The sequence below is a fragment of the Pristiophorus japonicus genome, chromosome 13 (assembly GCF_044704955.1).
Source record: "Pristiophorus japonicus isolate sPriJap1 chromosome 13, sPriJap1.hap1, whole genome shotgun sequence".
In the NCBI taxonomy this organism is placed as follows: Eukaryota; Metazoa; Chordata; class Chondrichthyes; family Pristiophoridae; genus Pristiophorus; species Pristiophorus japonicus.
In genome coordinates, this window is record NC_091989.1 from 6,000,607 (window position 1) to 6,026,650 (window position 26,044).

General features: G+C 44.0%; 2 protein-coding genes across 2 annotated transcripts in view; one reads left to right on the top strand and one right to left on the bottom strand.

The window, feature by feature from the left end:
* The first annotated feature begins 1,420 nt into the window (after nt 1–1,420).
* On the top strand, nt 1,421–13,040 carry ucmaa (upper zone of growth plate and cartilage matrix associated a). Its single transcript, XM_070896559.1, has 5 exons — nt 1,421–1,656; nt 2,340–2,408; nt 2,495–2,590; nt 8,521–8,619; nt 12,345–13,040. Exons 1-5 carry the CDS (start codon nt 1,599–1,601, stop codon nt 12,440–12,442), a joined length of 420 nt encoding a protein of 139 aa, XP_070752660.1. The 5' UTR covers nt 1,421–1,598; the 3' UTR covers nt 12,443–13,040.
* A 10,440-nt stretch (nt 13,041–23,480) lies between these two features.
* mcm10 (minichromosome maintenance 10 replication initiation factor) overlaps nt 23,481–26,044 on the bottom strand; it is a 77,943-nt gene continuing 75,379 nt past the window's right edge. Inside the window, exon 20 of the mRNA XM_070897096.1 lies at nt 23,481–24,515. Within this exon, the coding sequence (XP_070753197.1) occupies nt 24,432–24,515 (84 nt within the window). The 3' untranslated portion in view covers nt 23,481–24,431. The remainder of the gene's footprint in view (nt 24,516–26,044) is intronic.

Below are 26,044 nucleotides of genomic sequence, written 5' to 3' on the forward strand. Positions count from 1 at the left end.
CGAGTTCTGAAATATTTCCTTAAATGTCTGCCACTGCTCATCAACCGTCCTGTACTTTAGTCTTGTATGTTGCAAAGCTATTAAATGTATCCATCAGCTAATCGACTTGCTTAGATAATGTATTTCTTTGTGATTTACGTCAAAGATATGAGCTAAATGATTTATGTGCAAATCGAAGATATTATATTTCCTATTAATCTAGAACAACATTTTCATTTGAAAAATCCGGCTGTAGTTCTGGGATGTAAAATCATCACAGACATTAATTCTTTTGACTTATCAATGATCCTCTCTATCTTCACTGAAGTATCACCTGGTTGAACAATTCCTAATAAAATCCCAGCACATTATCATAGAATGGTTACAGCACAGAAGGAGGCCATTCGGCCCATCGAGTCTGCGCCGGCTCTTTCGAACACCAACCCAGTCAGCCCCCCTCCCCCCGCTCTTTCTCCATATCCCTGCAATTTTTTCATAGAGTCAGAGGTTTATGGCACAGAAGAGGCCATTCGGCCCATCGTGTCCGTGCCGGCTGACAAAGAGCTATCCAGCCTAATCCCACTTTCCAGCTCTCGGTCCGTAGCCCTGTAGGTTACGGCACCTCAAGTGCACATCCAAGTACTTTTTAAATGTGGTGAGGGTTTCTGCCTCTACCACCCTTTCAGGCAGTGAGTTCCAGACCCCCACCACCCTCTGGGTGAAAAAAATTCTCCTCAACTCCCCTCTAATCCTTCTCCTTGAAGTGGTTATCCAATTCCCTTTTGAAGGCTACTATTCTTTTTGATTTAAGAAACATAGAAAATAGGTGCAGGAGTAGGCTATTCGGCCCTTCGAGTCTGCACCACCATTCAATATGATCATGGCTGATCAATTTTGCAACTTTAGTACCCCATTCCTGCTTTCTCTCCATACCCCTTGGTCCCTTTAGCCATAAGGGCCACATCTAACTCCCTTTTGAAGATATCTAACGAACTGGCATCAACAACTCTCTGTGGTGGAAAATTCCACAGGTTCACAATTTTCTGGGTGAAGAAGTTTTTCCTCATCTCGGTCCTAAATGGCTTACCCCTTATCCTTAGACTGTGACCCCTGGTTCTGGACTTCCTCAACATTGGGAATATTCTTCCTGCATCTAACCTTTCCAATCCCGTCAGAATGTTATATGTTTCTATGAGATCCCCTCTCGTTCTTCTAAATTCCAGTGAATATAAGCCTAGTCGATCCAGTTTTTACATCAAAGATGTGAGCTAAATGATTTGTGTGCATTCCAGATGCTGACCACTGGTTGTGTGCTGGGCACGGTCTCTCTGTTGGAGTAGCATGAACTGGGCAGGGATCCAGATGGCTGTTATTTTTTTTGCCCTACACGTAAATATATATTTAACGCCGCTCACTGATGATGAATATTTCCCAAGCTAGCCTGCTGGTGGCGAGGTGTCCCACACTGTGTGCTGGAGGAGCCGGCTGTGGGGACTGAAGGTGTTTAGGGGGCCGGGAGACCTGCTTTGCTCCTGACACACGTGGAAGCTGCAGCCCAGCAGTTCTCGCACACACTTCCCCAAATCACCACTGCTCTCCGCGCCCAGGGCTCCGCCAAGATGAAATGGAAGCAAATCGCCTTGCTCTCGTGTGTCGCGGCCGTTGTTATCCTGTCGAGTAAGTAAAGTCACTGGGACCACTTTCTCTGTTTGTTACCCTGCGTGGAGCGATTATACTGTCTGCAATGTTGTGTTTTTTAGCCGTGACTTTGAGCGGCTGATGTAGAGTGCCCGGGTCATGGACAATATCTCTGTGTCCCCTCCATCATGTTAGGGGGTCCCAATCTCCACTCTTCCCCAGACTGCAGGCACACCGTCTCTGGGCAGTTAACCCCTTATTTACAGGACTTTGCATCAACTAAAATGAACCTCTTTTTTAAAAAATTGCGTTTTACCCAAATGTAGGAAATGCCCCTTGGGGAGAATGTGCCCCCTCCACTTGGGGCCACTCGAACCCCCTGCCTCCAGCTCCTGGGCTTTGCAGAGTGTGCGGAGTGAGTTAGGATGTGACGGGTGGTGGGACTGCGAGCGGATCGCTTTGCTGATAACTTTGTATTCGCTTCTTTTTCCACTTTCTCCTCCCCTTTGTTTCAGCCAGCTCTTGTTAATGCAACAAACACACTGGGAAAGTCTACAACCGAGCATGCAAAGGGGACTCGCTCCCACTCGCGGAGATGCACCGTTGTGACTGTCCTTTCCATGTGCCCCAGTGTAATGGTACATGCCATAGTCCTGTGCTGTAGCATCACTGTCAGAAAGGCAGCATTATTCTAATATTTCTCATCTTGTCTTTCTCTGCAGGTCTGCAAGAAGCTGAGGGCGCGGCGGTTCGCGGGGACAACAAAGATGTCCAGCCAGAAGACAAGGAACGTAAGGAACATTCCAGCCTTGAATTGTAAATGCAAAGCCCCGCTTCAGCTCCCAGCAATGAAACCCTGTCTTTCTTGCATCCGCAGGCATGAAGCGGCGGGTCTTCGTGTCCGAGGCAGACGCTTCCAACTTCTTCAAACGCCGAACCAGGCGCTCCACCAAGACCAGGGCTGAAGTGACTGGTGAGTCTGGTCTATGTCTGACAGCGGATCCTCTCTGTCTCTCCCAGGGACTCGCCCCAGAGACAGAGAGAATCTGCTCACAGTCTGTACTGGGTAACCTCATCCCCATTAACCTCACCCACCATCCACTATAAAATACTTGCATTTATAGAGCGCCTTTCACGACCACCGGACGTCCCAAAGCGCTTTACAGCCAATGAAGAACTTTTGGAGTGTAGTCACTGTTGTCATGTGGAAACACATAGAGCGGGTGCAGAAATGAATGAATTCTGGCTAGCAGAAGGCTAGAAAGACCCGTCTCTGTCCACCTGATGTTTTCTTGGGAGCTGAAAGGGGTTTTTCTTTTGGAAAACCTGGGAATAAAAGTTCCCCAAAGTTGATGACTTGCGCCCCTCCTCCCCCCCAAAAAAATCCTCCAACATTCTGCGTTGCGAGGGTTTTATATTTGAATGGTGTTTCACTTGGCGCTGTGTGTGGGGAAAGGACTCGGTGTTTGTTTTAATGATTCACTTTGTTGTGTGTGGAAGAAAGTGGAGACCACTCTTGTTTACATTTTGGTCACAATGCAAACTGTGAACGTGGTGCGCGCCTGTATTTATTCCCAGGTGTTGCTGCTTGTGGTATCTGCAGGTTCGGGGGCTGTTGTGGGAGGTGCAGGATAGCCTGGTGAGATGGGCAATGCTGCAGGGATCGGAGTCTGAGGGGGTCAGTCGGTGATCGCCGGCTGCATCGGGTCTGTTCCAAATAGTGGCCCCATTCACTCCCCCCCCCCCAAAAAAAAATCCTAAACTTTCTCCATTGGAGTTCATCTATAAAAACAATTCCCAACCCCTTCTCGCTCAGCCTGTACTGAGCGCGGGAGTGAGGCACTGTTAGTGAGAACCGTGATATGACTAATTTACAAAAAAAAAACATGTGCATTGTCAGTCAGAAGTGGTTGTGAGAATATTAGCTGCGGGAGAGATCTCGAGCTGGGCATTATATACATCACAGGGAAAGTGTATCTGACTCAGTGAAGGCATGCTGTATTTTTGTTGCAAAGTTTAGCATTAATCATAATTACGTATAAAGTGTCCAAATCTTTTGGAATTATAGCCCACAGATCTCAAACTCTGTATGTTAAATTGATTTGGAGTAGAGCTCAATATATTTGTTGGTCCGTGCTGTCAGATCTATCAGCCACACAGTCTGTGCACTTTGTTAGTATTGCAAAATCTAGGTAGTTCCCAAGAAGCTGGTGATTAGATGACACTGAAAGCCTGTAATGAAAGAAATCGCTGTTGCATGTTACCTTTCACACCTTCAGGCTGTTCCAAAGCACCTTACAAGCGAAAGATTATCTTTTAAGTGCAGCGACTGTCATTTTGTAGGAAAATGCAACAGGCGTTCTGCACACAAAGTCCCACTAACAGGAAATGAAGGATTGGGCAGATCATTTCCTTTGGGTGGCTTTGGACCAGGCCGCCAGCAGAATTCCCGACTCTTCAAATAGTGCGCTGGGATCATTTTACATTCACTAGAGCAGACAGACAGGGCCATCATTTAATATCTCATCCACATGAAGGCACTTGCAGCCATACAGCATGCCATGAGTACCGCCAGTCTAGACTATTTGCTCAGTTCCACAGTGGAGCTTGAATCTCTAACCTTCTGACTCAGAAACATCCACCAACTGAGCCAAACTGTAGATAATAGGAGGAATGAAAGACTGAGGGAAGTAAAGAGTTCCACATTTGGAGAACTTAGAGATAAAAAAAAAGACTTGCATTTATATAGCGCCTTTCACGACCACCAGACATCTCAAAGCTCTTTACAGCCAATGAAGTACTTTTGGAGTGTAGTCACTGTTGTAATGTGGGAAACACGGCAGCCAATTTGCGCACAGCAAGCTCCCACACACAGCAATGTGATAATGACCAGATAATCTGTTTTAGTGATGTTGGTTGAGGGATAAATATTGGACAGGACACTTGGGATAACTCCCCTGCTCTTCGAAATAGTGCCATTAGATCTTTTACATCCACTTGAAATGGCAGACAGTTTAACGTCTCATCCGAAAGACGGCACCTCCGACAGTGCAGCACTCCCTCAGTACTGCACTGGGAGTGTCAGCCTGGATTTATTTTGTGCTCAAGTCTCTGGAGTGGGACTTGAACCCACGACCTTCTGACTCAGAGGCGAGAGAGAGTGCTGCCCACTGAGCCACAACTGACACCTCCCTCGCACAGATGTTGGGCATTTGTGCGAGGGATCTTGATTTAGCAATTATTTAATGATGCATCTTGGTGTAATGGTAACCAAACTGATTATGCAGGAGATGCCTAATTTTGGCAGAGTTGCATTCTTAGAACCTAATTCAAATTTCAAAGCAATACCTGAGCACAGTCTTGAGGAACTGTGGAATAAAAATTCATCGTGGATGGTAGTGTAGAACAGGCAGTATCACTCCGTCTGCCCACTATTGGCCCCGCCAGATATTCAGCTCCAGTGAAGTCAATGGAATTGATTATTGGGCGGGGTGTAGAGATGTGATACCCGTCCTAGTGCGCTACTGGCAAAGACCCATTTCTCCCCCCACCCCCATGTGGTTTAGTAATTACACATGGCTGTAAATCACAGTGGATATAGCAGATCTGCTCTCTGTCCCATATTCTAGCACAAAACACATACCTTACTTAAATAATGACATTTTATTTGCTACTGAGCAAGTACTAATTCTCAGGAGAATATTACACTCCAGGAAATCGAAACTGATTAGTTTAGAATTAGGGATCCTGACTAGTTTGGCTTTTGAATTAATCTAATTCTTAACATTTGACTTTGTGCTGTATGATTAGCAATATTGGTTTAGGTTCCTTTTGAAAGTCATGCCTTCTCAGGCGGTGTGTGTTTTAATGCATCAGATATATTTAGGAATTAAGTGTTAATAAACAGGTTACCATTGATTTATATTTCTTTAATTTTAAAATATTTTGTTAATCCTAAATTTTAATCATTTAAAATAATTTGGACAAAAGAGCATTTTGATTCTTTAGAGTAAAATGGTATTTTTTTTAAAAGAGGCTTTTTATATTTTTGGTAAATTAATGAGAAAATGTTGCAGATGATTTGAACCTGGCAAATCCCACATGCGGGTCAACAGACTGCGGCTGGACCCTGAGCCCACTGGAATCTTCCATCGAGCTCCTGCCAGCCCGTAGGATTCTGCGTCCAATTCAAATCAATGCAAGGATGTCAATAGTTCTTTCAAGTGCACTGCTGCTGTTAGTCACTAGACACTCTCACCACCATCTGCAAGGTCAACATTAATCTTCGAGTCCATCTCCAACTTCAGAAAGGTTGCCATGACGATCAAATCTGTTACCAGTACACAGGTTGCCCCTAACCATGCTCGGAATTCTGCCAACGACCATAAGGATTCTGGCAATCATTTTTAGCCCACTTGCCAATATCTATGGAGGCTCTTTGAGGAGTTCACCACTGTCCACAAGACCTCTGCCAATTATTTTAACAGATTCAAGGATTCTGCCAAACTCTTTGAGGTTGTCACAGCCAACTTGAACCCCCTTCTGCTCATCCTATACTGAGCGCAGGGAGGGTCTGAGGCACTGCTTGAGTTGGCTCTATGAACCGTTTTATGTCCATTGGTCGCCTGTCAGTTAGTCAAGATGCTACTCAACATGTCAAATATGCCACTACAATCCATGATTTTACCACCGATTTGAAATGTGCCATCAGCATCTATAAAGATGCCAATAGTTTATCCAAGGATGGTGCTACTGTCCATAGCCATTTTAATAATACTATCTCCACTGGCCATTTTGTTTTGAAATACATTTTTCCTTCAATTTTATTGTATTCTTTAGGATGAATGAGATCATGCCTGGACCGTGACGCTTTGAACAAAGGGGTGGTGTAGGAAATCTGCCTCCAGGCTTGACCAGTGCCGTTCTGTGGCTGGGTTGAATGAGAGCTGGCAATATTGGATGGGGTAACTCATTCCTTCTTGCGGAAAAGTTTCTTGACTCTTAATACTCTATCTGACTAGGATATGGATGCACATTCATATCCTATATCATATGTCTATAGTACAACATCTGGTAGATTTTTTAAGTTGTTTTTGAGATGTGGGCGGCGCTGGCAAGGCCGGCATTTATTGTCCATCCCTAATTGCCCCTGGAGAAGGTGGTGGTGAGCTGCCTTCTTGAACCGCTGCAGTCCGTGTGGTGAAGGTGCTCCCACAGTGCTGTTAGGGAGGGAGTTCCAGGATTGTGACCCAGCAACGATGAAGGAACAGCCGATATATTTCCCAGTCAGGATCCAGACACTGTCAATGAGGATTCCTCCAGGTTGGGGATTGCAAACTATTGAGGTGCTTCAACGAAGTTTATTGAAAATCTTTGTGGAGGCAGCGATATTTATTTTTGTTCCATATTCCACTTAGTTGGTAAGTGTAAACTGAAAGCATGTTTAGGAGCAACAGCAATGCATAATGCAGATGCAAGATTTGATAAGTTTTTTTTAAGTGATTTGCAATATTCATGCCATTTTACTTAATTGGTCATTTTATCTTAAATCAAAATGTCTTCATAAATAACCCAAATGAGCAACAGTTTGATTGTGGTTTTAGAGTGGGGTTTATTAAGTGTGCTCTTGGTTAAGTTAATAAATTGAAAATAAACAGCAAATGCTTTGACCCTGCCAACTTCCACAAGCAGGCCGATTAACTTCATAACACAGCCACCAACAGCCCCGACAGCGCTGCAGAATCTGCAGAGCCACTTCTGAGGCTGTGAGCCCACCCCAATCAGCCAATTTGAATCCCTGTATGAAGGTGGCCAAACTCTGTGGGTGCTGCCAAACACTTTTTAGTCACCCGACTGGGCCCATGAGCATGTCAGGAGTCTGTCTAAAGACCACCGCAAAACAACAAAAGTACAGCTAAGCAAAAATTCTAAACTTTTACGTCATTATTAGAGATCAGAGTTTAATGATGCAATAGGAAGACAAACGAGTCAGTAAAAGTGGGAGGGGAAGATGAAAGGACGGAATCAGCGGAGTAAAGAATGTGAACGCGGTGAAAAGTTTTCAAACACTTTTTAACTGGTCAAAGACAAGAATAAAAAATATTAGGAATAAATTCAATGTTGCTGAAATAAAATGTGATTCATGGGAGCAGAGAATTTGCATAATTTAACACCCTTATATTGATGAATAAAAACAAAATCATATGAATGGCATAAATAAATAATTTTCTCATACATTTAAATAGACCCCGAAGAAAAAATCCACACTGCCACTTAGGTAGTACCTTCAATGCAACAAAATGTCCCAAAGATCATATCGAGAGGAGATTGGACACTGAGCTCTGTAGTTTTCCTTATCCAAGGAAGGATATACATGCCTTAGGAGTGCAACGAACTTAGGAACAGAAGGAGGCCATTCAGCCCCTCGATCCTCTTCCGCCATTCAATGAGATCAAGGCTGATCTGTGACCTAATTCCACCTACCCGTCTTTGGCCCATATCCCTTAAAACTTTTGGTTAACAGAAAGCCATCAATCTCCGATTTAAAATTAACAATTGATCTAACATCAATTGCTGTTTGTGGAAGAGAGTTCCAAACTTCTCCCACCCTGTGTGTATAGAAGTGTTTCCTAATTTCACTCCTGAAAGGTCTGGCTCTATATTTTTAAACGATGCCCCCTAGTCCTAGACTCCCCAATCAAGGGAAATATAGTTTCTCTCTATCCACCCTATCAGTTTCCCTTAAAATCTTGAAAACTTCGATCAAATCACCCCATAACCTTCTAAATTCTACTTTGCTTAAAAAAACGATTAAATAATAATTGCAACAATTTACATTAGAAATGCGTGCAGTGGCAACATCACGAAACTCAAAACATGTTAAAAAAAAAATCTCTCCTGCAGCTGAAAACAGACAACGGCTTGCAGCGGATGAAAGAAGGAAGGAATATCACGAGGAGCAGCTGAATGAATGGGAGAACTTTGTAGAAGAGGAACAAGATGGTAAGGAGTCAGAGAAAATGCATCTAGGTGATAAATAAAACTGGAGTGCATTCAAGGTGAAGTAAGAGCTCTCTGTTAAATGCAAAATTCTTATCGTACAATTGCTATTTTCCTTTCACATGTTGTACTATTCTCCAGCTCAGATATTGGACAGTCAGACTGCTTGCAAGATGTAACTGGCTGCTAGGAAGTGTGAGAGATTGGCCTGCACTGAATGCCTGATTTTCCTTTCTTACCTGCATACAAGGAACCTCACCTCTGATCACCGGCTTAAATGACACTGGCAACTCACTGTGAATTTGTTTTATCTCTCCACAGCTGTTTGTCTAACTGTGTTGCTCTGCTGAATTAACACGCGGCCCCATAATTTGCGGTCAGCGGTGAAGCAAAGGCCACACGCCGCTGATCCCAAAATCGTTCCACAAAGGTCTCGCGATCTTTGTGCCGAGAAGTTCGGCTTTTACGACGTTCAGTTGAGATCAGTGAGTTAATGGGGAATCCCCGATGCGAGCTGCTGTGATGTCAACAAGCTGCCTGAGCAGCCAATCGCAATGCAGAATTGTCACAGACCGAGAACCAGGAAGCGAATACACTCCTTTGATTCTAACTTTTTAAAAATGCCGTAGAGAGCAAAACAAAGATTGGGGATCTCACTCGGGGAAAAGGTAAACTTGAAATAAAGATGAACAAACTTTGAAAAAAAAAGTTTAAAAAATAAAGTTTCTTAAAAATTTGAATTTTTATTAAAATGGATAAATTTGACACTCCACAAAAATAAAATTAGTTTTTCAGGGCCACAAGGTTTAGCAGTCAATACGCTGTTAAAACCCCAATTACACCTAATCCAAAAAGGTCTAACATTTAATGGGGAATTTAACAGCGGTATGAAAGCCCAAGTTTTCATCAGTTTCAGTGATTGCTGGCTGTGGGGAGGGGGGAGGGGGGAATGGAGAGAGGGTCCACAGCACAGCCAGTGTCGGAGCAGTGAAAGACTGACCGTATCTTCAGGATTTCCGTGTTAGGACACACATACACTACGTCCTGAAGTTGCGGTCAGTTTCGAAGGGGTAATAACAGCGAACGCTGTTCGTTCAGTTATTACACACTGCAAATTCCGGGCCAAGGTCTTTAAACACAGTGTTGTCAAATTTACACACTTGCAGCAAAATAGACAGTGCTAAACTGGCTCTATTTGTGTGATTTTCCATACCATGAATTTAATTTAATCTGGGGAAGAACCAACATATTTCTCCTGACAGAGAATAATAGCCAACAGCAGAATTAACCCGTGCTGTTATGATGCATTCTTTACAAATTGTTGAGAGATAATGGCCAGAACAAGTGACCCTTTTGGAGCGAGGCGGGGCAGAGCCAGGGGATGATACTTCCCTCTAATGGAGCAATACTGAAGGTTTGTATTTAGTAACTAGGAATGTTAAGTTAGTGTTGTGCACTTCAGACCGATGGGTTGAAAGTCTTTTCTGTCTGTTGGCTGCAAAGATCCTTCATGAAATCTGTTTGAGCACTTGCAAGCTAGTGTTCAAGTGTACATGAGCTTACAGCATGAAAGTGCACCTAATTTGGCAATACATCGGCACTATCACTTGGAGAGATGGCTGATGTGAGAAATGGAAAAAATGTCACACTGGTGCAGTATGGGGTTGCTCTTCTGATCTTAGGACTGAGGCACCTTGTTGAGGAAGAACAGCGGGAGTTTTAATCTGCATCTAACCATGCTTTAGAAGACTTGAGTGCTTGAAGCTGCTGCTGAATAACTGAAATGCAAAGTATCCCATTCCGAACACTAATATCCTTCAACCTAAGCCACAAAAAATGATTTGATATTTCTGTAGGGAACATCTTTCTTTCCTTGTTCTCATCACTATATTAGCATAGAAATTGGTTTGTGCTGGCTTGCCAAAAGTATATGGAAAACAAATCAGATGACAGGTAAGTTTTGCATCTGAAGTTGCACACAACTTGCATTTATATAGCGCCTGTAACATAGTAAAATGTCCCACGGTGAAACAAAATTTGACACCGAGCCACAGGAGATATTAGGGCAGGTGAAAGAGGTCGATTTTAAAGAGCGTCTTGAAGGAGAGGTTTAGGGAGGGAATTTCTGAGCTTAGGGCCCAGCAGCTGAAGGCACGGCCACCAATGGTGGAGCAACTGAAATCAGGGATGTGCAAGAGACCAGTGTAGGAGGAGTGCAGAGATTTTGGAGGGTTGTAGGAGATTACAGAGATAGGGAGGGGTGAGGCCATGGAGGGAATTGAAAACAAGGATGAGAATTTTTAAATTAAGGTATTGCTGGACCGGGAGCCAATGTAAGTCAGCGAGCACAGGGGGGATGGATGAACGGGACTTGGTGCGAGTTAGGACACGGGCAGCGAGCACAGAGGTGATGGGTGAACGGGACTTGGTGCGAGTTAGGACACGGGCAGCGAGCACAGAGGTGATGGGTGAACGGGACTTGGTGCAAGTTAGGACGCGGGCAGCAGAGTTTTGGATGAGCTCAAGTTTACAAAGGGCGCAAGGTGGGAGATCGGCCAGGAGAGCGTTGGAATAGTCGAGCCTGGAGATAACGAAGGCACAGTTGAGGGTTTCAGCAGATTAGCTGAGGCTGGGGTCAGGGGCAGAGACATGCAATGTAATGGAGTTGGAAGTAGGCGATCTTGGTGATAGAGCGGATAACCCGATTGGAAGCTCAGCTCAGGGTCAAATAGAACGCCAATAACTCTTGAGTAATTGTGAAATAAGGTTTGCAGGACTGATAAAATCTGCAGCTACTGATGCTGATTGTTTAGTGAATATAACCAGTTTGTCAGGAGTGTAGAGCAACTTATTGTCTGACCACAGAACTTTCATTTTTTTTTAACTGAAATCTAAGATAGAATAAAAAATGTAAAAAATCTAAATTTTAATTTATTTTAAAGCATTAGTGTTCTGAATTAAACCACAAGTTTAGGCACATTTACCATGAATCAGTATTAAAAGAGTTTATGGTAGATTTGTGGCTTTAACAGTGAAGGGGTTCACTTGATGTCACACACTGTGAGAGGGAAGTTTATATAGTCATTAGGACCATGAATAGATGTCCTATCCTTCAAACATACAACCAACGTTCCCACTAAGCTGTGTGGCTGTGCAGCGGTCTGGAGGTCCCGCGCAGGCTGCTCACCGGCTTTTCCATGGAAATAACCACGCACACGCAACAAATTGAATGGGCGATGCAACCAGTTAAAGGGCCTGCGCACGAAAAAGAATCACAGGTAACATTGCTCATGAATGTCATTTTATGAAATATTCATCACCCATCTTGCTCTGCAGTTACATGTCTGGGAATTAGAAACACTGCTTTAAACAGCACGTAATGTGAAACTGTAATTGGAAGCAGCAGGCAGATTAATTAAAACTGCAGTTGTTTATTAATCAAAAAAACCTCTCTTTGACCCCGTTGCACGCGCCCCGATTGGGGGCAGAAACCTTCCGGGGCCGGGACTTTTAGCGGCTTGGTGAGGAAGTCCCGGCCCCCCCCTGCCAACGCAGAATTGCCCTTATCACCCCCCTGAAAGGAAGCGGAGCCCAATCTCCCACACTCCACTTCCTTTAGGGGCGAGTTGTGGGCGCTTTGTGATGATAATCAAAATAATCCTTTCTTTTTTTAGGTATCTGATTAACAATTTCCATCTAATCTTTTTCCTCTCCTAATTATTCCATAGAACAATATGAAAGGAATCGCGAAAAGATAGAATCTTGGCGTCAGTGGCACTATGATGGGCTCTACCCTTCATACCAGTACAACCGCCACATTTATTAAAAGGAAACAGTGAGCTACAGTTTGTTTAGTCAGAGCTGAAAATGCATAATACTATATAAAGCAACACTGTGTACAGATTGGTTACATCTAACATAGATACGGCATTCTACAATACCATTAAAGTTCTCTTTAAAGTGGCAATATAAGCATGAAGAATCAAACTTATGTTTTTGGTTTATGGCGTACAGCTTCTGTAGGGCATAGCTTTGGTAAATACAGTACAGTTATCTTTCCATTTTTAATAAGTTCAGAAATATGAAGTATTGTTTCATTTTAAAAAAAACCTTTAATATTTTGTTGTGAAGAGAAATAATAAAGTTGCATGTGGCAGTCTTCGATAAATAATAGGTGCGCACAGAATACCAGGTTGCTGAGAAACAGGCAGAGATTCAGGCAATTAAAATCTTTTCCCTTCGGGCAGGGTAGATTTAAACTAAGAATCTCTGTCTTGAAGGATGATAAGCTTAAAACATTGACATTTTCTCTTGAAATATGTGTGCTGTATAGTTTCCCTTTTCCTGTCTCACTTTTATTAGTATACTTAAGCTGTACTACAACTGCATGTAGAATATAAAAACTCAACAGAATAAATATTTTTAACCCCAATGTTTTTGTTGGTACCGATTTTGTCAGAAGTTTAACTGAATTATTAACCCATTGGTGTCGAGCTCCACAATTGGTGATAAGAACATAAGAAATAGGAGCAGGAGTAGGACATTCGGCCCCTCGAGCCTGCTCTGCCATTCAATAAGATCATTGCTGATCTGATCCTGGGCTCAGCTCCACTTCTCTGCCCGCTCCCCATAACCCAAAAGTAACGAGGGCAAATGAGCTGGCTTTCTTAAAGCTAACTGTAGTCATAATTTAAAAAAAATGAATGTTGGTCAGTTTGTCTCATTAATCTGTGAAACTTACACATCTACACTGTCAAATGTACACATCTGGAACCCCGATATATTCTAATACTATATTACCAAGTCTCATGTTTGTGTACACTACCTACTCAGTAATGATTTAGCCGGCTTCACTCCGTATCACTCACCCTGTTCCAGAACATCCAAACTAGGCTGAGGCTTCAGTGTAAGTGAGGGAGCACGTTGTTGAAGTGTTTTTTTGTTGTTGTGCGAGATGTTAAACTCAGGTCCCACCACCACCTATACAAGGCCAATTAGGGATGGGCAATAAATGCTGACCTTGCCAGCGACACCCACATCAAAGGAACGAATAAAAAAAACCTGCACATTCCAGTGGTCATGAAAGATCTTGCAGAGGGTGTTCTTGATGTCCTAGCCAACATTTGACCTCAACCAACACCACCAAAACAGACGAACTATTATTGAATTAAAAAAAGTAATCTAGACAGGAGAACTTTGGGCTCATGGGTGTGTGTATTTATTTAATTCTCAGTATATAGCTGGCAGCAGCAAAATGCTGGCAATGCAGTTATGGTGTACAAGACAATTTGCACTGATTCTCACCCTTGTTTCTTAGTGAAGGTAAAACTGCGCCAACACTTGTAAAGATCATAAGAAATAGGAGCAAAAGTAGGACATTTGGCCCCTCGAGCCTGCTCCGCCATTCAATAAGATCATGGCTGATCTGATCTTGGCATCAGCGCCATTTCCCTGCCCGCTCACCTATCGTTCAAAAATCTGTCTATCGTCGCCTTAAATATATTCAATGACCCAGCCTCCACAGCTCTCTGGGGCAGAGAATTCAACAGAATAAAGAAGATCCACCTGGAGGAATGTAGGAACTGTATTCATTTTGATCTTTATACCGAGACCCTAAAATTAGGATTTCAGTTTCTAGCCCTGAATTTTATACCATCTGAAGTGAAATTTGAATTAACCCATACAAGTCATCATCATCATAGACAGTCCCTCGGAATCGAGGAAGACTTGCTTCCACTCTAAACACGAGTCCTTTGGTGGCTGAACAGTTCAATACGAGAACCACAGTCCCTGTCACAGGTGGGACAGATAGTCGTTGAGGCAAAGGGTGGGTGGGACTGGTTTGCCGCACACTCTTTCCGCTGCCTGCGCTTGACTTCGCCACCACTGGATGTCTCAAAGCATTTTACAGCCAACGAAGTACTTTCTGGAGTGCAGTCACTGTTGTAATATAGGAAACGCGGCAGCCAACTTGCACACAGCAAGCTCCCAAAAAACAGCAATGTGATAATGATCAGAAAATCTGTTTTTGTTATGTTGATTGAGGGATAAATATTGGCCAGAATGCCATGGATAACTGCCCTGCACTTCTTCGAAATAGTGCCATGGGATCTTTCACGTCCACCCGAGAGGGCAGACAGAGCTGCGGTTTAACGTCACATCCGAAAGACGGAACCTCCGACAGTGCAGCACTCCCTCAGCACTGCACTGGAGTGTCGGCTGTGATTTCTGTGCTCAAGTCCCTGGAGTGGGACTTGAACCCACGACCTCCTGACTCAGGCGAGAGAGAATGCTGCCCACTGAGCCACGGACACTTAAGTGCAATAATAGCACCTCAATTCTTGCCCCAACAAGATCAGCTGAGTGAGCACAGGATCAAATTTGGGAATTATTTAGAATTAAAAATCAGTTTACACAAGTTTAGTTTTATAAATCAAATCACTGTTACAAACTTCAAGCTACAATGTAACCCCACTTTTTAAAAAAGGAGGGAGAGAGAAAACAGGGAATTATAGACCGGTCAGCCTGACATCGGTAGTGGGTAAAATGATGGAATCAATTATTAAGGATGTCATAGCAGTGCATTTGGAAAGAGGTGACATGATAGGTCCAAGTCAGCATGGATTTGTGAAAGGGAAATCATGCTTGACAAATCTTCTGGAATTTTTTGAGGATGTTTCCAGTAGAGTGGATAAGGGAGAACCAGTTGATGTGGTATATTTGGACTTTCAGAAGGCGTTCGACAAGGTCCCACACAAGAGATTGATGTGCAAAGTTAGAGCACATGGGATTGGGGGTAGTGTACTGACATGGATTGAGAACTGGTTGTCAGACAGGAAGCAAAGAGTAGGAGTAAATGGGTACTTTTCAGAATGGCAGGCAGTGACTAGTGGGGTACCGCAAGGTTCTGTGCTGGGGCCCCAGCTGTTTACACTGTACATTAATGATTTAGATGAGGGGATTAAATGTAGTATCTCCAAATTTGCGGATGACACTAAGTTGGGTGGCAGTGTGAGCTGCGAGGAGGATGCTGTGAGGCTGCAGAGTGACTTGGATAGGTTAGGTGAGTGGGCAAATGCATGGCAGATGAAGTATAATGTGGATAAATGTGAGGTTATCCACTTTGGTGGTAAAAACAGAGAGACAGACTATTATCTGAATGGTGACAGATTAGGAAAAGGGGAGGTGCAAAGAGACCTGGGTGTCATGGTACATCAGTCATTGAAGGTTGGCATGCAGGTGCAGCAGGCGGTTAAGAAAGCAAATGGCATGTTGGCCTTCATAGCAAGGGGATTTGAGTACAGGGGCAGGGAGGTGTTGCTACAGTTGTACAGGGCATTGGTGAGGCCACACCTGGAGTATTGTGTACAGTTTTGGTCTCCTAACCTGAGGAAGGACATTCTTGCTATTGAGGGAGTGCAGCGAAGGTTCACCAGACTGATTCCCGGGATGGCGGGACTGACCTATCAAGAAAGACTGGATCAACTGGGCTTGTATTCACTGGAGTTCAGAAGAATGAGAGGGGACCTCATAGAAACATATAAAATTCTGACGGGGTTAGACAGGTTAGATGCAGGAAGAATGTTCCCAATGTTGGGGAAGTCCAGAACCAGGGGTCACAGTCTAAGGATTAGGGTTAAGCCATTTAGGACCGAGATGCGGAGGAACTTCTTCACCCAGAGTGGTGAACCTGTGGAATTCTCTACCACAGAAAGTTGTTGAGGCAATTCACTAAATATATTCAAAAAGGAGTTAGATGAGGTCCTTACTGCTAGGGGGATCAAGGGGTATGGCGAGAAAGCAGGAATGGGGTACTGAAGTTGAATGTTCAGCCATGAACTCATTGAATGGCGGTGCAGGCTAGAAGGGCCGAATGGCCTACTCCTGCACCTATTTTCTATGTTTCTATTTCCAAGAGACTCCAAGATGCTTGTTAAGACTGAATATCAAATTAGAAACAGATCATGTAGCCCTTCGAGCCTGTTCCGCCATTCAATTAGATCATGACTGACCTGTATCTTAATTCCACTTGCCCTCAGTGCTTCCATATCCCTTAATAACAAAACTCTAGCAATCTCAAGTTTGAAATTTTCAATTGACCCTCAGTAGTCTCAACAGCTTTTTTGGTGGGCGGGAGGTGCAAGAGTTCCAACTTTCCATTACTCTTTGAAGAAGTGCATCCGGACATCACCCCTGAACGGCCTGGCTCTAATTTTAAGGTTACGTCCCCTTGTTCTGGACTCTCCCCACCAGAGGAATTCATTTCTTTCTATCTACCTCACGAAATCCTGTAAACATCTTAAAACATGCCTTGCTAAAGCCTCTAAGGGTTGGAAAAAAAAACTGTTTTTACCACTTGAACTTTATTTCCCCTTGTGGTATATCTGCACCAAACTCTCCACTGAAAACATGTGCTGAAACATCTGTTTCAGAAGAGCAAATTTAAATTAGCGCAGAAACAAAGCCAGAAATCGTACAAAATCTGAGTGAATGCAAGAACATAAGAATTAAGTGATATGTAGCTAGAAGCCGCTGGCAATGTGGCCAAAATGATCTCGGATTATATATATATTTATTTATACAAAAGTTTAAAATGATGAATCCATTTCCAGATGGCCTAAGCACTTTTTAGTGTATTCTTCAAAAATAGAAACCTGTTAAGTTCAACAATAGAATGTTGCTGCTGCAGGAAATGCGACATAGCCCGGTCTATCCTGGACTCAAGTTAATGATATTATGGCCAAACAAAATATTCTGTTTAACATCAATAAACTTTTCCTGAAAATCTCTAAGAACTCGAATCTGAGGACATGGCTACTTAGTAACCAAATATTGTAACTGTTGCACTGGGAATGGAACACTTTCCATTTTGGGTATCCAGCTTCAGCGTCGAGTGTTCCAAGGTCAGGTGTGAGATAGTTCTGAAGCCTCTCTACTCTGCCCCAACAATGCGCCTCTTCCCCAACTTCAGAAGTGCGCCTCCAGTGCTTCCGTGTGATATCTTTTCCACCTGCCACATCAACCACTGCTAATTACTACCGAATGAGTTATCACAACCAACCACTCCCATTTTTTCCAGACAGATCATGATAATAGTTGTGCAGTTGCCATACACCGCTCCTCTAGATATATCTTTTGTTTCTTTACTTGTCCCATTACCACTCCCTTTTGCCATTTAATCTCTCCTGCCCTCCACCCCATCAGACCTCCCGTTTTGTTCTTTCCTCCCCTCTCTACTTGCTTAAAAATTGGCACATCTCTAACTTTTTCCAGTTCTGATGAAAGGTTGCAGACCTGAATCGATCCGGTTTCTCTCTCCACAGATGCTGCCTGACCCACTGAATATTTCCAGCATTTTCCCTTTTTTTTATCACAGATTTACATGGTGACCTTAAGCCCATTAGTTTCAATCCAGTTTCTATCAGAACTTGTTTCATGAGGGACCTTTACAGTCAGCAAACACAGGAGAATAAGTATTTCTTAAAGTTTTGCTTAAAAGACTTTAACTGAAGAACACTCCTCCTACATAAGAAATAGGAGCAGGAGTAGGCCATTTGGCCCCTCGAGCCTGCTCCACCATTTAATAAGATCATCGCTGCTCTTATATTAAATCTATCAAGCAAAACACTATCATACAATATAATTTTAAACTGCATAAAAATTCGAAGATTATCTGGACAGACTTAATTTGTTTTAAATATTGGAATGTGCATCAACGCACATCTGGTCCAGCTATAGTACTCCCATACTGTACGTTCCAACTGAACAATCGAATATTTTGGCAAGTCAGTAATACAGGAATGGGAGGTTACTGCCACTTTGCTTTAAACTGGGAGGGAGGGAGCGGGACAATACAACGCTGTTTAGAAAAGTGGCTCTGGAATGTTGTTTAAAGCCAGTTGTTACAGTGCAGGATGGTTATTCCAATCGAACGACAAAAACGGTGACGAAAGAACAGCTGCCACAAAGCTCAAGTGGCTGAATTCCTCCCAATCTCTCTCAAATGTACTCCGTAGTTTTGAGAAGAACATGCTAGACGATTGTGGACATTGTTTGAAGTTTATTTTTACTTTTAAGAATAATTACGCATCATCATCATAGGCAGCCCCTCGAAATCGAGGAAGACTTGCTTCCACTCTAAAAGTGAGTTCTCAGGTGGCTGAACAGTCCAATTCGGGAATTACAGTCTCTGTCACAGGTGGGACAGACAGTGGTTGAAGGAAAGGGTGGGCAGGGAGCCTGGTTTGCCGCATGCTCCTTCCGCTGCCTGCGCTTGCTTTCTGCACACTCTTGGCGATGAGACTCGAGGTGCTCAGCATCCTCACGGATGCTCTTCCGCCACTTAGGGCGGTCTTGGGCCAGGGATTCCCAAGCACCGGTGGAGATGTTACACTTTATCAAGCCTTTGAGGGTGTCCTTGAAACGTTTCCTCTGCCCACCTGGGGCTCACTTGCTATGTAGGAGTTCCGAGTAGAGCGCTTGCTTTGGGGGTCTTGTGTCGGGCATGCGAACAATGTGGCCCGCCCAACGGAGCTGGTTGAGTGTGGTCAGTGCTTCAATGCTGGGGACTTGGCCTGATCAAGGACACTGAGGTTGGTGCGTCTGTCCTCCCAGGGGATTGGCAGGATCTTACGGAGACATAGTTGGTGGTATTTCTCCAACAATTTGCGGTGTCTACTGTATCTGGTCCACGTCTCTGAGCCATACAGGAGGGCGGGTATCACTACAGCCCTGTAGACCATAAGTTTGGTGCCAGATTTGAGGGCTTGATCTTCGAGTATGCATAAAACTGCAGCTCTGGCATTAAGATATTTCAAAAACATTCCTGCATTAATTGCTCTGATCACACATTGTTCTGTGCATATGCGATAGCTGCACTTATCACTGCGCACAGTTCTGGGGGCTGAAATTTGCCACCGCGGGGGTTGGACAGCCGATCGAAAAAAATCGAACAACCGCCGCGGATGTTTTGACCTTGCAGTACTCTCAACGGGTCTCCATAATCGTCGTGGTCTGCTGCATGCGGCACAACCTGGCCAGCATGAGGGGACAGCCACTGGAGGTCGAGCCAGCAGTACCACCTGAGGGTGAGTCCCATCGCCCTAGAGCTAGGAGGTGTTGACCTATCGCAACCCTGGAAGGGAAGTTCAGCTGTGTCTCATAGCTGCTCGCTTCAGATCCCATCCACACATGACCCTTCAGGTCCCACTTTCAATGGCCATCGCAATGACTGTCTTAACGCAGAATTGCCCACTCCCAAATGAAACACCTGGCCAGATATATGTGCCAAAAATAAAGAGTTATGAAATCACTGAAGAAACAGAACATAAAGAATATAATACTGTAACCATTTTTTACCCCTGTGCACTATGACACCTGTTACGAGTGACTACCCTAACACTACGCTTAACTATCATCCCTGTGGCTACACATCGTGGGTCCGGGAAGGCTGCTGTGGTTATTGTCTGGGATCTACAGCTGTCCTTCCAGGATGCCCTGTAACACCTCTGGGCCTGGAAGGACCGAATGCAGACTGGTCAGCACCCTCCTGGGAGGGTGCGTCCTCACATATATGGAAGTGCCCGACACCTCCCCTGCAATCTCCCTCCATTCATTATGTACTGGTGGTCTGCCAGGTCTCCCACATCAGGAAACAGTATTCTTCTTCTGTCCTCCACACCGTCCATCAGTGCCTCCAGCTCCCTATCAGTGAACCTGTTGGCTCTCCTTCCAAACTCCTTCCCCCCTCAGGGCCTTGCTGCAAACACTGGCCTTTGAGCAACTAGCTCATTAGAAACCCTTACCTGCATGCTGAATTTCTGAGTGGTCACAACACTCAAATTAAGACAGCCACACCGCTGAAAAATCCACTATGGAAGGGTTCATTAGTGCTGGAACCCATTTTTTCCATTGAATATGGGGTGGCCCAGCCACGTAAAATTTCAACACCAATGGCCCCCAAAAGGTGGGTAGGGGGCACCAGGTTTACAGCGAGACTAAATTTCGGGCCCCCAGCCTCCATATTGTAAAAAGGTCAGAGACAGTGAAGGTAGGAAAAAAGATTATTAGCCAAGGCATAGAATACAAGAGCAGGGAGGCTATGCTTGAACTGTATAAAACACAGCTGGAGTACTGCATGCAGTTCTGGTCATCACTTTACAGGAAGGATGTGATTGCACTGCAGATGGTAGAGAGGAGATTTACGAGGATGTTGCCTGGAGTGGAGAATCTTAGCTATGAGGACAGATTGGATAGGCTGGGGTTGTTTTTCTTGGAACAGAGGAGGCTGAGGGGAGACCTTATTGAGGTGTATAAAATTATGAGCGGCCTACATAGAGTGGATACGAAGGACATATTTCCCTTAGCAGAGTGGTCAACAAACAGAGGGCATACATTTAAAGTAATTGGTAGGTGATTTAGAGGGGAAATTTCTTCACCCAGAGGGTGGTAGAGGCAGAAACCCTCACCACATTTAAAAAGTACTTGGATGTGCATTTGAAGTGCCGTAACCTACAGGGCTACGGACCGAGAGCTAGAAAATGGGATTTGGCTCAATAGCTGTCGATAAGAGTCACCAATAAATCCAATAGGGAATTCAAGAGAAACTTCTTTACCCAAAGAGTGGTAAGAATGTGGAACTCGCTACCACAGGGAGTAGTTAAGGCAAATAGCAAAGATTCATTTAAAAGGGAAGCTGATAAACACAAGGGAGAAACAAATGGGTTATGTTGACAGGGGTAGATGGAGGATCGGAGGGGTGGTTACTGTGGAGCATAAGCACCAGCACGGACCAGTTGGGTCGAATGGCCTGTTTCGGTGCTGTACTTTCTATGCAAAAGACCACCACACCACCTGTACATAGGTGGCTAGCAGGACTTCTGCTATTCAGGCTGGCAGAAGGCATTTTCTCTGCCCATCAATGCCTGCACTTTCCTGGTCATTGCTGATTATGGATATTCCAAAAGGACAGGGCTCATGTTTGCACCTCTAACGTTTTGAAACCCACTCACTCCAGAGGTGTTCGTAATAAGTGGCGCTCGATTCAATCACCATCTTTGCCGCACTTTTAATACCACTTGGTTGGTCTGTTTTCCAAGTCTTCTCTGGGAAATTTTTAAATGCCAATTTGCTATTTATGATTCAAATTATTGGATCATTCAAATTTTTAATGCCTTTTGATCTAAGACGCGACATTGCTCCCCGACTTCCTGCAGTGTTTGACAAGTCGACTATGACATCCTCCTCCACAGCCCACCTCCACTGGATTGCCCTCACTTGGTTTCACTCAGACAGACTTACATTTATATAGCGCCTTTCACAACCATCAGATGTTCCAAAGCACTTTATAGCCAATGAAGTACTTTTGGAGTGTAGGCACTGTTGTAATGTGGGAAAAGTGGCAGGCAATTTGCGCACAGCAAGCTCCCACAAACAGCAATGTGATAATGACCAGATAATCTGTTTTAGTGATGCTGATTGAGGGATAAATATTGGTCCCAGGACACCGGGGATAACTCCCCTGCTCTTCTTCGAAATAGTGCCGTGGGATCTTTTACGTCCAGTTGAGAGCAGACGGGGCCTCGGTTTAATGTCTCATCCGAAAGACGGCACCTCCGACAGTGCGGCGCTCCCTCAGCACTGCACTGGAATGTCAGCCTACATTCCTGTGCTCAAGTCCCTAGAGTGAGACTTGAACCCACAACCTTCTGACTCATAGGCGTCCACCTGAGAGAGCAGACAGGTTCTCGGTTTAATATCTCATCTGAAAGAAGTTATTGCAGGAGGCACATCTTCAGCAATGGCCCTTCTCCCAACCCGACATACATACCCCAAGACCCTTTCACAATGATTCGGCATCAATTTTCTCCAATGTCAACAGCCGTGGGCCACATTCTATGTTAAAAGTTGTTGTATTGCTATCTTATCCGATGACCTATTTTGCTTCTGTGTAAATTTACATCTTACAATAACACAACTTTTAGTTTATGTCAAAGTATATGGTCTGTCAGCATGCGTTATTCCACCAACTGGAGCACCATACATCTCTCCACTTTGCAACTCAAGGGTAATTGTTATAAACCTTGTGTGTAGAGCAAGTTACTAAGTTTCAGATCTTAGGTAAGAACATAAGCACATAAGAAATAGGAGCAGGAGTAGGCCATACGGCATTTAATACGATCATGGCTGTTCTGATCATGGTCTCAAGTCCACTTCCCTGCCCGCACCCCATAACCCCTGATCAGTTAAGAAACTGTCTATCTCTGCATACATTTATTCAATGTCTCAGCTTCCACAGCTCTTTGAGGCAGCGAATTCCACAGATTTACAACCCTCTGAGAGAAGAAATTCCTCATCTCAGTTTTAAATGGGCGGCCCCTTATTCTAAGATTTTGCCTCCTAGTTCTAGTCTCCATCAGTGGAAACATCCTCTCTGCATCCACCTCGTCAAGCCCCCTCATAATCTTATACGTTTCGATAAGATCACCTCTCATTCTTCTGAATTCCAATTAGAGGCCCAACCTACTCAACCTTTCCTCATAAAAGTCAACCCCCTCTCATAAAAGTCAACCCCCTCATTTCCGGCCTGATGCAGGCCTGTCCATTGAAACCATCTTGTGACCACGAAAAAGGAATGTCTATGAGAAGCATGAATTGGAGCTTGCAGAGCATGCAAACTCATAGGGAATGAGCACAAAACTGAAGGGAAGTCATTCTGAGAGGACTTTGCATACTTTCCTGGCTTTTGAGATGCGTTGGTGGACATCTGGAAGCAGAACACAGGAAGTCAAGAGATGTGTAAAGGAATAAACCAGATACCTCCCAAAACATACTTTTGCAGGATTAAGAAAACTGTCCTCCAAGACTTAGGTTTGTTGCATTTTATTAGAAAAAAAAAGGTATTACGATGCACATCTTCAACATTCCAGCCCTGTTGATCTGTACATCCATTAAAGATCGTGTGTCGTAATGAGTCCTTCACGCCCAGAGCGTTGTCAGAAAAGGAGATGACAGCACAGTGCTACTATTGTTCTAAAACAGGTCGAGAGGGAATACAAGTTGTGCTTTGCGTCTTTGGGGCATCAAAATGTTTGATTGTTATCATGAAAATTAAAATTGCCTTTTACATCGCCGGTGGTAGAATTGCTGTACACTGGTTTTACCACTGACAAACCTGATTAGGATGCTATTTTAAATTAGATGCCATTCTTAGACTGGTTGTTGCCAGAAGCAAAATGAGCCAAAGTTAACAGAGCTTCTGCGAATTTGAGATACTTAAAAAAAAAAAAAATACACAGTAAATTCTGGGAAAACATTGACTGGATTACTCAGAAATAACAACCCACCTTTCGGACAGTAAACAGAGCGAATACAAGAGTTGTTGAGTAAACTAGTTACGCCTTGGACCCGACAGATTGTTGGCCACAGACTCTTCACTCCAACTCTTTATTTAATTGACGAGTAATTCTCCCATTGTGGGCTCACTGGGTAAGTCACACCAAACTGCGTGAAAATCCAGATTCATTTATATTCTGGCAAATCTTTAAAAAAAATACAGATACAATGCATCACTTGTTAATACCTGAAACAGAGTTTAAAAAACACCCGTGTCCTGCTTATCCATTTTCCTGATATGTTGCAACATCAAATGAAGAAATTAGGTATTTATTCATGGTTAAAAAAAGACGACATTAATTTTACATCTGGATGTTTAACAGCAGAAAATAAAACTGCTCTCCAGTAGCACCATCTATTCAGGCAGATATAGCCTATGTTAAAAATGTGGCCTTTTATATCACACTTCCTGCAATTGGGGATCATTTTGAACTACTTAAAAATTTGCCGTGCTCTTCGCCTCTCGGTAGCAGCAGTTCTCCACCTATTTTTGGACCTTTCTTCTCCTGCAGACACAAAGAGAGAATTCAGATATATCAGCACGTGTGGAGTCGGTGTGATGACAAGGTACATATTTAAATCGTCTTGCGGCATTTGATACACCATTAAGCAAGTGTGAGTGCTTGCAGAGAAACTAATTACATGTGGGGGTACAACAGTTTAGTTACCAACAAAATACAGGTTGAATCCTCCCTTATCCAGAACTCCCTTATCCGGAACCACCCCTCGTCCAGAACCATTCCCGGCCACCGGGTGGCGCATGCGCAGAACTCCGACATGAACAAACTGAAGTCCTTCCTCGCTGCCGACTCCCGTAACCGCTGGCGTGACCCCGCGATCCACCGCCCCCCTCCCCACCCCTCCGCCACATGATCTCTCTGCCGCACTCCCAGCCAGCCAACCCTGATATCCCCTTGCTCAGTACCAGTACCACCCAATTTAACGTGACCACCCCTCGTCCGGAAAAATCCCTTATCCAGAACAGGCCAGGTCCCCAGGGTGCAGGATAAGGGAGGTTCAATCTGTTGTAGATTGAGCTGGGCCCTCTGGATTGAGCCAGGCATTCTTTGAATATTGTTTGATCTCCAAATGCAAAACAGATCATCCAAATAGGGAGAAACCACCAACATTGCCCTTTTAATCACTGAGCATTTTGCAATAGCCATGTGAGCATGTGGAAAGCTTTATATTATATATAGACTGAACTCAGCCAAGAATAAGGAAGACCACTCCAAATATATAGTTTCCCTAATTACACTATTTCAAAACCAAAATGCACTTCTCCAGAAACTCTTATCTTTCTCTCTTGCTGAAGATCTAACATTTTTTTGCACTCAACCTCTATCTAAAAAATGATGTTAAAATAGTAAAGAAAATGGAGGTGGGAAAATCAATGCCTAAACTTTAAGGCCTGTTTGGAGCACAGTACTACTTGTCAGGTCAAGGCACTTTGCTAATTCATGCTGATTTTCCATGTCGCTGCCTTGCAGGCTGGAGAGCAACCCTTTGTATACTAGGCCAAAAATGAGGGATTACAGAGACTAGAGAAACTGGGGTTGTTCTCCTTGGAGCAGAGAAGGCTAAGAGGGGAGTTGCTAGAGGTGTTTAAATCATGAAGGGATTTAGACAGAGTAAATAAAGAGAAACAATTTCCAATGGCTGAAGGGTCAATAACCAGAGGGCACAGATTTAAGGTGATTGGCAAAAGAACCAGAGGTGACATGAGGAAAAACTATTGTGCAGCGAGTGGTGAGGATTTGGAACGCTCTGCCTGATAGGGTGGAGGATACAGATTCAATAGTCGCCTTCAAAAAGGAAATTGGATAAATACTTGAAGGAGAAGAAATTACAGGATATGAGGAAAGAGTGGGGGAGGGGGACTGACGGGATTGCTCTTCGAGAGAGCTGGCGCAGACTCGATGGGCCGAATGGCCTCCTTCTGTGTTGTTCTATTCTAAGATATGAAGTGTCCACAAAATAGAAACATAGAAAATAGGTGCAGGAGTAGGCCATTCGGCCCTTCGGGCCTGCACCA